This window comes from Borostomias antarcticus, assembly GCF_949987555.1.
Source record: "Borostomias antarcticus genome assembly, chromosome: 5".
Lineage (NCBI taxonomy): Eukaryota > Metazoa > Chordata > Actinopteri > Stomiiformes > Stomiidae > Borostomias > Borostomias antarcticus.
This window is the reverse complement of record NC_140238.1, coordinates 27,310,112-27,328,023: the sequence shown is the minus strand read 5'-3', so window position 1 is coordinate 27,328,023 and position 17,912 is coordinate 27,310,112. Positions and strand designations below refer to the sequence as shown.

At 48.1% G+C, this 17,912-nt stretch overlaps 3 protein-coding genes across 4 annotated transcripts; 1 reads left to right on the top strand and 2 right to left on the bottom strand.

Moving 5' to 3' along the window:
* Positions 1–1,284: 1,284 nt before the first annotated feature.
* On the bottom strand, positions 1,285–6,037 carry tmem150b (transmembrane protein 150B). Of its 2 annotated transcripts, XM_084437638.1 has the most exons (8): positions 5,960–6,037; positions 4,587–4,697; positions 4,189–4,248; positions 3,860–3,927; positions 3,430–3,557; positions 3,025–3,202; positions 2,205–2,378; positions 1,285–1,817 (listed from the first exon to the last, which is right to left on the bottom strand). In XM_084437638.1, exons 2-8 carry the CDS (start codon positions 4,649–4,651, stop codon positions 1,807–1,809), a joined length of 684 nt encoding a protein of 227 aa, XP_084293764.1. In that variant the 5' UTR covers positions 4,652–4,697; positions 5,960–6,037; the 3' UTR covers positions 1,285–1,806. The 2 variants fall into 2 exon arrangements, with proteins under 2 accessions (XP_084293764.1, XP_084293763.1); XM_084437637.1 differs by having other exon boundaries at positions 1,285–2,378.
* A 1,454-nt stretch (positions 6,038–7,491) lies between these two features.
* On the bottom strand, positions 7,492–13,591 carry adsl (adenylosuccinate lyase). The gene is made up of 13 exons (XM_084439173.1): positions 13,356–13,591; positions 12,046–12,249; positions 11,630–11,674; positions 11,440–11,519; positions 10,865–11,036; positions 10,735–10,781; positions 10,439–10,529; positions 10,181–10,250; positions 9,728–9,875; positions 8,782–8,872; positions 8,358–8,447; positions 8,090–8,266; positions 7,492–7,658 (listed from the first exon to the last, which is right to left on the bottom strand). Exons 1-13 carry the CDS (start codon positions 13,500–13,502, stop codon positions 7,572–7,574), a joined length of 1,449 nt encoding a protein of 482 aa, XP_084295299.1. The 5' UTR covers positions 13,503–13,591; the 3' UTR covers positions 7,492–7,571.
* A 1,551-nt stretch (positions 13,592–15,142) lies between these two features.
* Positions 15,143–17,339, top strand: LOC311309721 (GTPase IMAP family member 8; the record flags this gene model as incomplete). The annotated part of the gene is made up of 4 exons (XM_084439044.1): positions 15,143–15,173; positions 15,398–16,183; positions 16,439–17,032; positions 17,269–17,339. The coding sequence occupies 4 exons, from the start codon at positions 15,143–15,145 to the stop codon at positions 17,337–17,339; spliced, it is 1,482 nt and encodes a 493-aa protein (XP_084295170.1).
* Positions 17,340–17,912: the final 573 nt, after the last annotated feature.

Here is a 17,912-nt window from a genome sequence, read left to right as displayed (position 1 = left end):
GTTCATATGACATCACTGTTTCTTCTCATGCTGACTCAACCGGACCTTTATCCTCCATCCCTCGATCCCTCCATCCCTCCATCCCTCCATCCCTCCATCCTCCTTGTCTTCCTCTCTGTCATTGTGTGAGCCAGCTGACAGGTGGAGCCAGGGACAAAGACCAGGCTTTTCCTGCAGTGTGTGTGTGTGTGTGTGTGTGTGTGTGTGTGTGTGTGTGTGTGTGTGTGTGTGTGTGTGTGTGTGCGCGCGTGTTTGTGTTCGTGTGTGTGCATGTGTGTGTGTGTGTGTGTGTGTGTGTGTGTGTGTGTGTGTGTGTGTGTGTGTGTGTGTGTGTGTGTGTGTGTGTGTGAATGTGTGTGTGGCTACCCTGTCCTAACCCGGTTGTAATAAGGAGTAAATAGCTATGCAGGAGAGACCTCCTTCCTATGCTCAGAGAAGCCAGAGAGAGAGGAGAAGAAGAGGCATGACAAAGTGGTTCGCCTGTTAACCTTTTCGGTAAAGAAGTTGATAGTTATTGAACTATCAAAAGAACAGCTTTATGTATGCCCACCACCATAAGCCAGGCTGGACCTGGCCTGGTTTTATGTGTGGACCCCAGGAACAATAGTTGCCTAGTGACAAAAAACAGCAGTGTCTGTCTGTCATCATGATTACTGTCATCGTGATCAGTGTCTGTCATTGTGATCACTGTAAGTACAGGTAAACAAGTATGGCTATCATTAAGGTACATCCCTCAGCTTTCCTACACACTGACAATACTACTGCCACGAGGAACAGTTCATCAACTGATCAAATTTGGAATATTTACTCAATATATTTCACTATCATGGCACATTATTTACATCTATACACACATACACTGAAGGCACCCAAGAGGATGGTATGAGTGGAGGACTGAGCCGCACAGTGGGCATTGAAGGCTGGATGCTGCCCCCTTGTGTCTGGATGACTGAACACAGTCCAGTAGTCACCATGTACTCTCATCTAGTACAGGCCCACTGTGGCTATGGACACCCATGAAGGCTAATGCAGCTGAAACGCATTGGTAACTACAATACAGTTCTTTTATGTTTGATATAAAATGCTCTCCAAGTGTAGCTAAATACCACTGTCTATTGACCACCCATATTCTAATCATTCTCACTGAATCTGACATTACATGATAGAACACATCTGTGAGAAAAGCCACTACTGTATATATATACAGAGTAAAAACAAATATAGATGTGAGAGGATCTGACCTCTGCTGTATGACAGTCAAGAGTTGAACCAGGGATGGCGAAGACAAGACCAAGGTCATCTTTATTACAACATAGAGAAGCTCAGGACACTACGTTGCCCTTCAAAGGCAAAACACAGTAATTTTGGGTGAAAGGTCAAATCAGCCATCACGGTTAAAGATCAAATCATCTATAATGGTTTAAATATCCTCATGAATACATGTACAATTAATGCAATATCATTATATACCTATAACCCATTTGCCTTTGGAGGGCTGTATGCATGAACAACACTTCAGGACATACGCTAGTAACCACACAAAGGCAGGCACAAACAACGACCAGACATGGAATCAGTATTGTGCACCCCAACACATCATGGATTGTATGATTTTATGTACAGTACAGTGCATCAATAGAGTAGCACAGGTTTAGTTGGTGGCCGTCCTCTGAATATGAGTAAGTACTCTGAGACTGTGTGTGTGTGTGTGTGTGTGTGTGTGTGTGTGTGTGTGTGTGTGTGTGTGTGTGTGTGTCCAGGTGGGATGTTAGTCAGACAGTATGTCCAGATGAAATGTCTTTTGGTTTAAAATACATCTGTTGGAACAAAGATAACACAAAGGAAAAAAAATAAAGTCTTAGATCTAGTTTATTCACTTTAAACGTATTCTTAAGTTCTTAATCTTAATAATTAAAGCGTAAAAAAAAAAAAAAAAACATTTTTTAAACTTTTAGATTTGCATTATGTTATGTACAACCAAGCTTTGTATTTGCATCTGTGTCCGTGTGTGTGTGTGTGTGTGTGTGTGTGTGTGTGTGTGTGTGTGTGTGTGTGCGTGTGTGTGCGTGTGTGCGTGTATGTGTCATTAATATCGAAAAGCGCTACATAAATACAGTAAAATGCATTATTATAGCAACATCTTGCCAGCACTGTGCTATACTCCCGATGGCAACCCTACGCCAAGCTATTCATCCCCAACACACCGTTGTTTCCCTGGTTCTGGGCCTTCTTGCCTTGTTTCTGCACCGTCAGCTGGTGACAGTCTATGTGGCGGAACTCAGCGCCGAGCAGGCCGAACAGGCAGAAGAAGATCATGACCAGGGCCCACTCACACAGCGCCGCCGCTGACCGGGAGCCTGTGTTGTGGAGGATGGACACTGGTAGGAGGAGGGGGCAGTCAAGGAGCACAGAGCAGACACACAACAGACACCTCTAAACGATGGCACCGCTCGTCAAGCAACATTCTAAAAGACCGCATATCTCGCTTAGATAGTTATTAAGAGAGAGTAGAAACTGGCGACGTTAAAAAACGTCATCGGGAGAGTTCGCCCTTTCCTCACTGATGAAAAGGCAACTCCCTCTTTACTGGGGAGCTCAGCTGGTGTTCAATCACTCCAAGTTCTCCCACACAGCTTCCCTACTCCGTTCCCTACACTGGCTCCCTGTAGCAGCTCGCATCCAATTTAAAATTCTACAACCTCCAGGCCATGGTCAAGCGCTACACCCCCTTCCGACCACTACACTCTGATACCTTGAGGCGATTGGCTGCCCCGTCACTCCGAGGCCCCTGCGGTTGATCGAACACGGTCACGGCTCTTTTCTATCCTGGCCCCACAGTGGCGGAACGAACTGCCCACTGACGTCAGGACAGCAGAATCACTGCCCCTCCTTCGCCGCCGGCTCAAAACGCACCTCTTCAAGGAGTACTACCACGATCCTCCACCTATATCACCTATAAGCACCTTTACCAGATAACTGACATGACCAGTTACCAGATGCTGTAACCGACGTGCGTGAGGATACTGCCGATGACAATGATGGTGCACAGGGTGCAGCAGGTGGCTCTGACGGGCCCCACCCAGCGCCGGTCATGAGAGGGCTCGGTCTTGTAGGTGAGCCACACCTGCACCCAGAAGTAGGCCAGGCCCACGAAGAAGGCCAGGAACGCACCCAACAGGTGGGCCCCCATCACTACAGATTGCTGAGAGACAGGGAGAGGGGAAGAGAGAGAAGTCAGACCTTTGTACACCATGATTACAACAACTAGATCATGGATTGGGCCATGGAATAAACTGTTGGTCTATCATGTAGAATCTACATGGCCAGTTGGTTTTGAAAGTTCAGAGTACCATAGCAACCGCCAAATTCTAGATTTGCAAGACTAAAAGAGGGAGGAGGAACAAGAGGAGGAGGAGGAGAGAAATGTACCTGGAAGTTCCCGATCATGGAGATTCCTATGGAGGAGATGAATCCCAGGACGATGCTGGCGGTGTTGGCCTTGCTGTCATTACCACAGTCCCTGACCTGCTGGAATCGCATCACTACCACCCACAGGGCTGTGTGTGTGTGTGTGTGTGTGTGTGTGTGTGTGTGTGTGTGTGTGTGTGTGTGTGTGTGTGTGTGTGTGTGTGTGTGTGTGTGTGTGTGTGTGTGTGTGCGTGTGTGTGTGCGTGTGTGTGTGTGTGCATGTGTGTGTGTGCGTGTGCGTGTGTGCGTGTGTGTGTGTGTGTGTGTGTGTGCGTTTAAGAGAAAGACAGGTGGTTTGCTAAATGAAGACACTTGAAACTTGAACATCTCATGTATTGTTAGGAACCGTGGTTTCCAGGACCCCAGTCACTATAAGTCTGACTCCACTTACCTAAGACAGCGCAGATGTTGCAGACCTGACCAAAAATACAGCTCTGTGGGGTGTAGGTTCCACATGTGCTGGAATGGAAACAGGTCACAATTCAGATCACCGTGAGAGTAGGATGCATTCAAGGAAGAAGTGAAAACCTCTGGGTTAACTGAGCAATAGGTGAAACACACTGTGTGTTTTGGGCTATTGTCTGAGAAAGGAAGTCCGTGCTTCATGAGCATATCACCAATCCAATAAAAACACAGAGATGGCCTGGAGACGATGTGTTTGGCAGTTACCATCCCTTTGAAGTATAATGATATTTTGGGTATATTCAACAGCCCTCCTACCTGATGTAAGGGAACTCCACGGTCAGATTCACTGACCCGTTTGACACAGCGATACCAAACCTGACCAGGACAAGAACTGGGGTGAGCATTTCATTAAAAACTGATTCACACAGGATATTTTACAGAACAGGCTTGTCCTGTAGCACAGCCTTCTTTAGGTGTAAAGGTGCCTAAATGAAGCCTTTCTTCAGATACAGATGTTTTGACTCTTGCGCGTACACTGTATTATGTTATCAGTAACAGATATATTCATCATCAAAGTATGTACAGTAACTTTTATTGTTAGTCAGCTGGCCTAATGACCCGGTGACATTGGGCACAAAAATATCCTAGTGTCAAGAAAATACTGTTTGTGTGTAGTGGTTGGTGAGAAGCCAGCGGGCAGGTCAGACACTCACACAGACCAGATTCCCACAGTGCCAAACACCGCCAGGCTGATAGGAAGCAACGCCCACATCCACATTATGGACCTCCGCCTGGACCACCCGATGAGAGAGAGAGAGAGAGAGCTGGAGGGAGAGAGAGAGAGAGAGAGAGAGAGAGAGAGAGAGAGAATTGTACATCATGATGAACTCAACCAGATCATCATCATGGATTGGGCCATAGAAAGAAACTGACCACAAGTGTCATATCAGCAGGGGTGTAGTCTAACTCATCAGGTGTAGGTTTTGGGGATAAGCCTTATCATTTATTACTGCCCAATCAGTAGCGATGGATCTGATTCAATCCAGACTACGTGAAACAACAACTACCTAACCGGCTATGCAAGACTAGAAGGATTTCAACTAAAGAGTAGTCCTACTGTTCTACTCAGGTAGAAGAAGTAATACTACTGGTGTGAAAATGTACTTAAGTAAAGTAGAATGTAGTTCATTTAAAAAGTACTCATGAGTAAAAGTCATTTAGTTACTTTTCCATGCAGTGAATTTGGAAAGGAATAAAGGCCATGTATGTACAGTAGATATAATTTACAAGGCAAATATTTTTCTTTCTTTTCTTTTATTGCATTAGGACACTGTTGGGTTCCCAGAGCCTGAATGTGAACTGATTCAGATGCGGTCAGGGATTCTCCTCATGTCCTCAGACGACCTCCTCCGCCCCCATGCTCTCTCTACCCAGCACCCACAGCCAGTAGCACACTTCTTTCTCATTGCACTACAAATATATATAATTGTTTTCTGATAAACCAATCATTGGGTTTGTGTTGAATAGTGAAAAGAGAGGGGTGGATAGAAAAGAGGGATGCAGGGACTGATAGAGAGGTCAATAGCAGTCCGCAGAAAAAACTAACTGAGTTTTGAACTACAGTTGGTAAATAATAGCACTTTACAATGGTCTCTCATTCATGGCAGCTGCCATGCAAGGCACTAGCCTGCTCTTTGGAAACAATTTGGGGTTCAGTGTCTAGCCCAACACATGGACAGGGATTCAAACCGCCGGCCCTACGGTCATTGGACGACCCGCCCTACCACTGAGCCACAGCCGCCCCTTGGGTTGGTTGGTACCCCTGCAATTTGAACTAACCCACTGGTGGTACCAGCATGACTAAATGCACTCAGGAAAGAAAGAAGAGGGAGAGAAGACAGTCAGGATCCACATTTTCAAGTGATGGAGCAAGAAAAAAACTAGCTAACAGAGAGAGAGAGTAATAAGATCATGCCTGGAAACTGTAACACATCAAAACAGATGGAAGGAACAGGTGACGATCGGTGGAAATTGATATTTAGATAGATTTGATCATTCAAAGAGTATAAATAGTGGTATAACTCACAGTGTGTATGTACGGAGGTTCAGAGACGCGGCTGAAAGAAGCTCTCAGACCTCTCTTCTGCTCTCACTTCACTTGAAATGACTCTCCCCTGTAGGTCTCTAACCGTAATAACACTAGTAGAAGGACACGTAGTCTCTGTTTCATAGGTGGGATTGCACTTTGCTCCCGTATTCATGGTTTTAATCATGGTGCCTTTGTTGGTATTGTAGGTGCTGGATGATGAAGAGGAAGAGGAAGGATGGTGTGAAGGTAGGGCTGATGATCTATGATTATGATAGATGGGACGAGATTCAGCTTTTTATAATGATGATGATGATGATGATCATGATGATGATGATCATCATCATCATCATCATCATGGGCGGTGTGTATTTTTTATACTGCAGCTGAAAATGACTGAGAGTGGCCTGTTAAACGGCGTTATTTGATTAATTCAAATCATTTATTGCAATCAATAAAAAGGTTTGTAGACATAGCTCTCCCGTCATATCCTCCTCCTACCTCTATGACAGTGGACAGGGCTGAAAGGGGCAGAGCAGAGCCTAAGCAACTTAAAACCTGTTTGATATGGTGGTTCTCTGTGTGATGTGTTCCTCTGTGTGATATGGTGGTCCTGTTTGATATGGTGGTTCTCTGGCTTTGGTTTGCAGTCAGGAAATGGTTTACTGATATGTCAGTTTACAAGATACTCATTGAAGGAGCATGCTATTTTCTGTAGTATTGTTGAGGGGTTTGCCTACACAGGACATTACGGTACATTACGGTTGCTGTTTAGCGGCTGCTGGACTGGACTTTGTGATTTATGGCCCCTTGCACAAGTTCCTCCCCTGCAATACACACACGGTCATCCTCTCTCTGTGTTTATGCTGTAGGCTATATTCATCAAATCTACATTCACATTGCTAAACCAAACATACGCACAGATAAACAAATTCCACCGACACTCAGCCACTCTTCAGTAATGTAATCCTCTAATGTTTCTAATGCAGTACTCAAAGGGCCGTGAGGGAAATACCTGAGCTGAGCCTTGAGGAAAACTTGTTCAGAACAAGCTCAAGTTAATAAAGATTGAATAAAGATGTTTGTTAATTCATGTCAATTTTTGACATGAATTAACAAGTCGATTTTTAATCATCAACCATGTAACGTGGGAACAAGACATTCAGTTTTGACATTTTCACAATATTTATGTGAACTCCTAGTTTGTATCTTTGTAGGCGTCCATACTGTGGCAGTGGAGCTTTAGAGTAGCAATCCCTGTCTCTACTGCAGGTCCTGAACGCCCTGAGACGGACATCAGCGTAGTCATCAAACTAAGCCATAAATGAGTGGATTAATGATTCTGTTACACCCTTACTATCAGTTTTATATCATGACTAGCTAAGTAATAAAAGCTTATGACAATAGGACCTTTGCTCCCGATCTTCTGAGCCGTTTGAGGATTATACCCGACGATTCTGACATTTCATAACAATGTTTCCATAACTGAAGGTCAGGAATAAAAAAAAATACAAAATTAATTTCAGTTAGAGTCTTTTATTGTCGTACAATACAGCATTCATGCCTGTCTGGATGAAGTCTCTCTTGGCGTGTGTGTGTGTGTGTGTCCGTCTCAGAGCTCCAGCTCGATCTTGACGTCCATCCTGGCCTTGTAGGGCTCCAGCAGAGGGCGCACCTCCTCTGAAAGGAACCTGGTCACCTGAGGGAGGGGGGCAAGAGACATAGCAGGGATGTGAGACAGGGATGTGAGACAGAGACAGAGACAGAGACAGAGACAGAGACAGAGACAGAGACAGAGACAGAGACAGAGACAGAGACAGAGACAGAGACAGAGAGAGAGACAGAGACAGAGACAGAGACAGAGAGAGAGAAGAGTGACGAGGGAATTTTAAAAACAAGGGCTATCAAAAACAGTGAGAAAATGAGGCCAGAAAAAAAAATCATGGAATGGGGATTCAGGATATGAGACCGCGTTGAGGGAGAACCTCTCTGACATCTTCAACAGGGTTCTTTCTATTCAACCATATCAGAGCCACAGGCGTTCAACTCCACTACTAGGCAGTGAGGAAGAGCATGAGGAATGGGGGGGGGGGGGGGTTAGTGAGGATGAGGAAGGTCTGAGGGTGCTACCTGCTGGGGAGCACGGCCGATGAAGGTCTTGGGGTCCAGGAGGGCGTCCAGCTGGCCGAGGATGGGTGTGAAGTAGGGGTCGGCCTGGACTCTGGCCAGGAGGTCGTTGTCCCCTCCCTCCTGTTTGACCACGGCAGCAGCCTGTTGGGACAGCACCCGGATCTTCTCATGGCAGTCCTGGACACACAGAAGGGGGGGGGATTAGACTCATGTAGCACAGGACAGACGTGACATAGACGTGACAGGACAGGAGGTCCAGAGCATGTACCTGTCTGTTGCCCCCAGCCTTCACCATGGCCATGATGAGGTTCTCTGTAGCCATGAAGGGCAGCTCATGACGAATGTGTCTCTCTATCACCTGAGAGGGAGGGAGAGAGAGGGCGGGAGAGAGAGGGAGAGATGGAAAATCTCAGATTTGCGAGTGAAAGTCCAATTTTCTGTATAGGGGGAGTTCTAGTTCTATGAGCTAGTTCTAATACTATGATCTAGTTATAGTTTTACCATCATCCACTTCTTATTCTAGGTCTATGGCCTATTTTTAGGTCTATGATCTAGTTTGAGCTCCCAGTTCTAAAATCTAGTTCTAAGTCTATGACCTTGCCTAAATCCTAAGGGCTAGTTCTAGATATGTGGTCCAGTTCTAGTTCAATCATCCAGTTCCTAATCCTTTCTCAGTGTTGGGGGGAGCGTACCTTGGGGTAGACCACCAGACCTTCGGTGATGTTCTGCAGGGTGCTGAGGATGATGTCAGCAGTCAGGAAAGACTCAGGCAGAGAGATCCTCCTGTAGACCAGCGAGAGGAGGACAGACTTCAGCAACAGATGGAGAGAAACAGATCGAGGGAACGGGAAAAAAAAAACAGAGATAGAGAGAAAGAGAAACAGAGACTATCTCTAGGTCGTCCTCGGACGAGCCCTCCCATCAGCGCTTCCAGTGATCCCGATCCTCCGTACATCTAGTCAGCTCGCCGGAATTTTCCGCTCCTGCATCTTTCTTGAGTACGTCCACTTATGTTAGAGTGGGACGTCCTTGTGACCGATGCCCGTGTGTTGGCTCCCACAGCAGCAGTTTGCTGGCTGGCAGCTCCTGGTGTCTCTAGCACTGACCTGCCAGCCTCATTCTCCTAGCTGCTATTTTCTCGCTCACCCTCAGTGACCCCCCATACAAATGCTTGTTGGCGACATGCTCGCTCCTGTTGATTTTAAGTACTGAACGCAGCATTCTGGTGTAGCACCCATTTATGGACTTCTGCAGGGTGGGCTTCAGGGTCCAGCATTCACAGCCATATAGGAGAACGGACTCTTCCGTTGCATAAAAGAAGCTGAGTTTGATTTGTCGGGGGAGGTTGGAGTTCTGACCATGACGTTCAGGGCCTTCCACGCAAGCAGCTTCCTCACTTGAAGGTCTTGCTCGGACGAGTTTACCCATAAGCCCAGGTATTTGAAGTAATTGACTTCCCTCAGAGAAATGCCACCTGTTGTTTTTAGAGGTTGTTGGTCCGGGAGGATGTTGTAGGTGATTACCTCGGTTTTCTTGGCATTTAGCCGAAGGCTAACGATACAGAGAGAGGGGGAAAAACAGAGACAGAGATAGAAATGCAGAACAAAGACAGAGAGGAGAAGTAAACAAGGTGCTGACCTGTTGGCGCTGTCATCCAGGGTTCTCTCCAGCCACTGGACCGCAGCGGTCTGCAGCGGGTCTGAGAGCAGCGCCATCAGGTGGCGAGCCAGGCTACAGCAGCGCTCCGCACGCATGGGGTTCCTCTTGTAAGGCATGGCACTGGAGCCTGGGGTGGAGGGGGACAGTCACGTACTGACATACCACGGGCGTGTTGTTTGCAATTGACCGGAGTTCTCGAAAAATGCTAACTTCATTCCTATCCCCTCCTTGAGGTAATCATATCTAACATGATTGGATAGGTGAAAGCACATGCTCTTCCGCAAAGTAGTCGCCAATCCAGTCATGTGAGATCTCCGATTTCTCCAAGGAAGGGAGGAAGGAAGCGCAGGCCCATAACCAAAATCAAATGAAAAGGAATTTGGGTGAAGGGGCTCGTGTACTAGGGATGACAGAGTTCTCGTTGTGACTCACCAATCTGCTCCTTCTCAAAGGGCTCCTCAATCTCCTTCAGGTTGGCCAGCAGACGGATGTCAGTGCAGATCTGGCGGAGAGCACAGATCGGTTGAACAGGCAAAAAACTAGATTGTTGTAGTTCATAGTTCAATCCTTACATTTATAATTGATGGGTTATTCACTGCACACACTTCCTGATGTTCCTCTTCAATACTACAAAGCAGCCACAAGGGGTCAGTGTTTGCCCATGAACAGACATGCTGCAGTGCAGCTTACCTTGTGGACAGTGGCTCCTAGACTGGCCAGGCTGGACAGAGAATCAATGTCCACCTTACGGCTGTATGTCTGTCCTGTCACCAGGTAGGCTCTGCACAGGGACAACACGATGAAGAAACAGAACAGAGCCAAGTAAATTAGTCACTGATTGTAGTTTTTTTGTTTGTGATCTATAAGTCCCATATTGCTTGATGACTAGAGATTTGCAAACTGAAAATGGTTCTTTTCCTGCCAGGAGTAATTGTAAAGACTACCTAAAAAGACAGCTGGCAGCTCTATACACTGTATGAACTCACTTCTTGAATCCAGCCATCTCTGTGACCATTCTGTCCAGCTCCTCTACCTGCATGAATGAGAGAAAGAGAGCGTGAGAGTACAGTGTCTCCTTGATATCTTTAAATCTAGTTCTGCGCAAGATGCATTCACCTTGTCATGGTCTCCCTGGAATAGCTGCAGGAAGCTAGCCTGGGTACCCGTTGTTCCCTTGACCCCACGGAAACGCAGGTCGTCACGGGCACGCTGAAGGTTCCGCATGTCCATGGCCAGGTCCTGGAGCCAAAGACAGGCCCGCTTCCCAACAGTAGTCAACTGGGCCGGCCTTGAGGAGGGGAGACGGGAGGAGGACGGGAGGAGGAGGGATGGAGGGGGGCAAAGATAAAAGAGAAAATTAAATAAGGAGTTATATATTTTACACCAATCAGGAAAGGCAGATACGCGTAGAAACAGTTCTCTTTGACATCATTGACTGAAATAAGCACTCCAATATTCCCACCAGTCTTTAATCTGACTCTCACTCCAGGACACGGACAGACCCAGAGAGAGGACAGGTGTTCAAAGGACAGACCCAGAGAGAGGACAGGTGTTCAAAGGACAGACCCAGAGAGAAGACAGGTGTTCAAAGGACAGACCCAGAGAGAGGACAGGTGTTCAAAGGACAGACCCAGAGAGAGGACAGGTGTTCAAAGGACAGACCCAGAGAGAGGACAGGTGTTCAGACTCACTGGTAGTGTGTGAAGCCCAGTGTGGGGAGGTCAGCGTATTTCTCTGCAAACGTGGCCAGTCTGTCGATCACTCTGGCCAACTGTGGAGACACGGGAGAGACCTTTACAGTGTCTTCAGGACCTTAGAGAGCACATTTACTAAGACCACGACCTCAGATTTGTGAGCATTTCTTCAGACAACCTCTCTCACCTTTGGTAGAAGGATGTCAAAACCGTCGCGCAGCATGATCAGATCCTGGAGAAGAAGAAAAACAGAAGGTCGGCTAACTAAGTAGCTGACGCCATTTAGTTCTGCTCACCAGAGCGCAAGCAAAGTAAACAGAGCTCGGACGGGCTTTGAACTGGATAATGCTACGGGGTGGAGTTGAACTCTGAAAAGGGCTTCGTGAGAATACATGCATGTTTAGGAGGGTGAGTAAGGAGCAGTCACTGTAGGTTACCATGTTGGCGGTGGGGGAAGTGCGGGGTTGTGGGGAGTAGTGGAGGGCAGTTGGCCTAGTGGGGGTTATAAGAGGGGTCAGATATCATGTTGGGAGTGGAAGTAAGGGGTCATGGGGGGAGGGGGGGGCGTAAGATGGGTAGTGGAGGGAAGGAGGGGTCAGCTACCGTGTTGTCTCCCACGTAGCAGGAGGTGGCGCCCAGGTGGATGATGGGAGCGGCGGTGGGGCAGCAGTGGGCGAAGGTGTGCACGTGGGCCATGACATCGTGCCTCAGCTTCCGCTCCTCCTCCGCCGCCATGGCGAAGTCGACGTCGTCCTTGTGGCTCTCCATCTCCACCAGCTGGGCGTCGGTGATGGGCAGACCCAGGGCCTGAGGAGGAGAGGAGAGGAGAGGAGGAGGAGGGAAAGACAGAGTTGTTAAAATGTATAACGCTGGGGAGAATGTCGATGAAGAGCCTACAGGTTTAAGGAAAACATGAACGCTGCTGTCCAGTGTGTTGTTCAATTTCACAAGGACCAAGGCCTACACGTGTATTTGCCCACCATCTAATCATAGTGGATTGTTATTGGAAATTCATTCATGCTCTCCAGTAGCCTGGCTGTGACATTCAGAAAACATTTAGATTACACTGTGGGTACAGTGTCAATGCTGGGCAGAGAGAGAGTGAGGGCTAGTCAGTCTCCTATTACCCTGACATTCTGCCCAGGCTATTTTAGACTTACAAACCCACCCAGAGCCCAGCCGCAACAGATCTGACAGACACATTGTGACACGCCACAGAACATCTGAACATCTGGAAATGAAGTAACTTTGCGTGGAAACTCTGTACACTTTGTACATTCTATTTCAAGGGAAATTAAAAGCAGCTAGATTGTGAGAGAAGAGAACTGGATGTGGATGGTGATGTCTGAACAGAGCCAGTGTGTCATTTGCTAATGAACTGCATCCTAGTCTGTGGACCAGGTCAGGTGATGCACGTGACTCAGGGTGCCATGGTAATTTGCTCCTATCACAACGCCCTGCCTTTAATATGAGCAGTGATGGGAGACATTCATTTCCATTCCTCAAAGAAAGTTGAAATGCCCCAGACCTACATCCAAGCCTTATAGTTAATTATTTGCTATAGAAAACCTTTGAACAGCATTTGCATATTGAATTGTGTTATGGGCCAGTTTCCAAATGTGTGAGAGTGCAGGTGTATTGGATTCCGGGATGGTAATCTGTGTTGTCTCTAGCTGATGAACAACTGGGGCTTCTTCCTTCAGTGTCTTGAAGCACGTCTTCAAAAGCTGGCCATTCAAACGTTCTCTCTTATAACTATATTTAGACCAGGGAACTTGATACGACTTTCTCAAGGTCGCCAAGTTTACATGAACGTTGGAGGCTATGCATAGCTAAACGTAGCACCCTTGCTATCGAAGTTACTAACTTTAGCTTAGAAGTTGCTTAGCTAGTATAGCAACAAAGTGCCAAACCTTTTCCGCTTTAGCAAGGTAGATCCACAGCTTTCTCCAGGTTGTGAATTTCTTTCTGTCACTGAAGTTGTAGGCCATTTCCTTGCTGGCATATCTTGACACCAGCGGGGAGCGATACTTCATAAACTCGTCTCCAGATCCGTCCATGACTGCAAGATGTCTTGAAAACCTAGCTAGCTAGTTGAATAAGGCTTGACCACCTGCACGCGGACTGTTCACCGCGACCACTGACTCCAGTCGCTACTGATTCATGGACCGGCGACACTCATTTTACGACGGTCTACCTCAGAATACGTTAGGAGGTGTGACTGTAGATTAGGGCCGTGTCCGAAATATACAAATATACTACATACTACATGCAGCTATATAGTACGTATTTAGTATCGACATTCGGACACGGTATAGGTCAATTTCTAAATAATTTATATGTAGCCTACAACGAAATAACATGATATTGATATATGAATTATGATCCGATTATGATCACTCAGTTCTTGAGACATTAGCTAGGCTAATTGTGCAGTTTCTCCTTAGTAGATATAATCTTAATCAATGATATTTTACACAAAATTAAATCCTATCCTAAATCCTAATTCCGTTTTTTTCTGCTCCTCATCGCCAGCTGTGAGATCAGTCACTCAGTGTAAGATCTTTAGACCTGTAATGGTATGGCTCTGAAACTGTTTCGCCTATAAGACAGCCATTAGTTTAGTTGACATACAGTAACGTAGTGATGGGGGAAACGAAGCTTTCGACACAATTGTGTAGGAAAACGTGTTTGATGCAGTCGATACAGGAGTTCCATAATGACATCTGCTGGTCAATTCATTTTATGGCGGCTATATCGACTTATTGACAAGTCAAGTCATGGAGGAATTTTGGGCAAAATGCAAATGAGCCCACCGTCATGTGATGTCTTGTTCATTACGAGTCGGGTGCTTGCGTGCGTGACGTAGCCTACGAAGCTTTGTTTTGGGAAATTGACACAAGCATCAATGCATTTGTTTCGAAGCACATTGCGTCGAGCCTAACATCACTACAGTAACGTAGTGTTTTCTTCCTGATACCCACACACATTCTACCCCTCCTTCACGCTCTGCTTACATCCTCCTTCACTTCCTGTGCCTCGAAACGTATCCTCCATGTTCAGTCCGTTCATGCATGCAGTACCAGTAACATGGAGAATGCTCTCGGCTGTAACCACGGTGACGGCACTCCAGTGCTGTGCTCCCCATGCAAGCCTAGTCTTGTATGATGTTAGCAGGTTGAGAGCTCCCTCCCCTGTCTGCATCTGTGTTCTCCAGACTGTCCCCCCTCCGTGACGAATCACTTTCCTGGAGCTGCAGGCACAGCACAATAGGCTGTGGACTTCCCGACTGCATTGCACAATCTCTTCTGTTGAAGAAATGAATAAGTAGAGCATTATGGGATCAGGGGAGAGAGGGAGGAGGGAAGGACCAGCAAAGAGAGGAAGAAGAAATAGGAGGGAGGGGAGAGAGAGGGGAGGACAGTGAGTGTGAGAGAGCGAGTGAGAGGCAGGCAGGCAGGCAGAGAGAGGAGGGGGAGAGACAGAGATAGGAAGAGTGACTGTTAGCCTATGTTCTGCAATAGAATGAGAGTGAAAATGAGAGAAAGAGCCAAGCGAAAACATTTAGACTGCCAGCCTTCTTCAGACCAGGCAGGATACAACGCCTCGCAGACCATTCTCTGAGGAAGTGAGGGGGGGGAGAACGGATTCAACGGAAGAGGCGGGGGTTGACTGAGAAACAACAGGATCTAGACACAAGATGGCTGCAGTGTCCTCCAGCTCTGACTCTGGTGAGTGATGTTGCACCTCTAAAAGGTCTGACTAGAGGTACGCGTTCATTCGCTCTTGTCTCCTTCGCACTGCAGCAGCTTGTATCAGATGCACCATCCAATCTCTCGCTCCGTTCCATTTCATTCTGCGCCAAAAGCTGAACAGGAAGCATGTGTTTACATCCTGTAACTTGTTCTTATTGACAACATGTACTGAGTCGCAGTCTCTGTGTGTGTCTCCGTAGGCAGACCCCAACTCAGACTTCTCTTGCTGGGGGGGCCACAGACGGGGAAGTCCCACTCGGGGAACACCATCATGGGTGAGGAGGTGTTCCAGACTGGCGAAGAGACGGTCCACAGCATGGTGGTCTACAGGGAGGCTCGGGGGAGACGTTTAACCGTGGTGGACACCCCGCCCTGGGCCTGTCCCACCGACTCCACTGAAGGCGGCGATGGAGGTGACGATGGTGATGGCGGCGGCGGTGGCGGTGGGGGTGGTGATGGTGACGGGGCTGCCGTCCCCTCTGAGCAGGCCAGCATAGAGGGGCCGTACATGGGGGCCATCCTCTGCCCCCCGGGGCCCCACGCTCTCCTCCTGGTGATGTCCGTGTCGCAGCCCTTCTCCGAGGTCCAGCGGCGGGCAGCCGAGGACCAGGTGGAGGGGCTGGGCGGCGGTGCCTGGAGGCACTGCATGCTGCTCTTCACCGGCGTGGACCGGCTGCGCAAGGGGACGTTTGTCGAGGAGTACATCGAGGACACGGGGGAGGCCCTGCAGTGGCTAGTGGAGCGGTGCGGCAGCAGGTACCACGCCCTGGACAACACGCGCAGCGGCCCGGGGGCCAACGCGCAGGTCCAGGAGCTGCTGGAGAAGGTGGAGGAGCTGGTGGAGGAGAACCAGGGCTGGTACTTTGAGTTCAATGAGCTGACGCTCCTGGAGGAGGAGCACGCCAGGAGGGCCCTGGAGGAGGAGAGGAGGAGGATGGAGGAGCAGGAGAGGCAGAGGACCAGCATGATCGGAGGGCCTCCCAGAGGTGAGGGGAAGTAAACACTGTAGTCACGTCGCGTATCATGATGACGTGATCACTCATGGTAACCTTGGTGTTGCATGAAAAGCACTTGCAATATCAACAAAGCAGTGACTATTTTCTCTCTTCTTATGTCTCTTTCTTTTTTTCCTTCCTTCCTTGCTCACCCCACCTCACCCTCCCTCACTCTCTCTCTCTCTCTCTCTCTCTCTCTCTCCCTCTCTCTCTCTCTCTCTCTCTCTCTCGCTGTCTCTCCCTCAGAGCTGAGGGTGCTCCTGTTGGGCTGGAAGGGGGTGGGTAAGAGCTCGGTGGGGAACGCCATCCTGGGCCGGCGGGACTTCGAGGCCGGCCTGGAGACGGAGCTGTGCCTGAGGAGGCAGGCGCTGGTGGCCGGCCGCCGGGTCACCGTGGTCGACACGCCGGGCTGGGACTGGTTCTCCGTCAGGCGAACGCCGCGGTGCGTCCGCAACGAGACGAAGCGCGGCGGCACACTGCTCTACCCGGGGCCGCACACCATCCTGCTGGTCCTGCCGGTCGTCTGCAGCCTCAGCACCAGGAAGAGGCGAACCCTGGAGGCCCACCTGGAGGCCCTGTTCGGCGACAGGGCATGCCTGCACACCATGGTGCTGTTCAGCTGCGGGGATTGGCTGGGCCGCACGCCCATCGAGGAGCACATCCAGAGAGGGGGGAGGGAGCTGCACAGCCTGCTGGAGTACTGCGGGAACTATTATCATGTGATGGACAGCAAGACGCCCGGGAAGGATTCGAGGTGCGTCCCGGACCTTCTGGACAAGATTGAGGAGATGATCAGGGAGAATGGAGACGAGGCCTTCCTGCCCATTCCCAGTGAGTACTGTCTGACGCTTTAATGTTATCCTTTTTTGTGTTCAAGACTCATGATCATACATCATTAAGTCAACACAAAGATACAATAAAGCAAGACGCTGTTGCTTATATACAAAATAATTATATCATCATACTTCTCTCCCCCCTCTTTCAGAAACAAACACACCACCACTGTCTCGTGTACATTGTGTACAGTATATGTAATTAATCTGCTGTGTCTGACCAGAGTGTGTTGTGTTTCCTAGTGCATGATGACAGCGAGTCATCTGACAACACCAGTCCTGAGGATGACTGTCGACGCTGCCATCTACAGTGACAGAGACACTGGCTCAGACATGATGCTGACACACTGTAAAAGTAAATAAAAATAAATAAAATGTAAACACACCAAACCATGATCATGCTCAATTCAAAGAGGCCTGATGTGGCACACTGCAAAGGGAACAGCTGTACACTGAACATGAGGACACTCCAATGGCAACAAGGACAATGGAACAGATTACATTAGATTAGCACCAGATAAGGTTTGTGTTTCACGGATTCCGACTCGTTCTGTGGGTTAAATTGAAATGGATCACACTTGCACATGTGAAACATTATCTTCGCTGATCATCAATTGATTTGGCTGTATTCGGAAGTGGAATGTAATGTATTCAGAGGAATGTTCCAGAATCTGTGCGACCTACTGTACAGTAGTGAGGGTCAATATGTGCTTTTTATAATAGACTGCAACTCTGACACTGCTGCTTCAATGCTTTACTGACTCATTCTCCAACTCATTGTAGTAGTACTCAGTATTGAAGCATGCCACTGTTTTCAATTTGATATGATCATGTATGTATATCTGACTGTTCAGTTCCGGGTTAGGCAATGATGTTGCACTTATTAA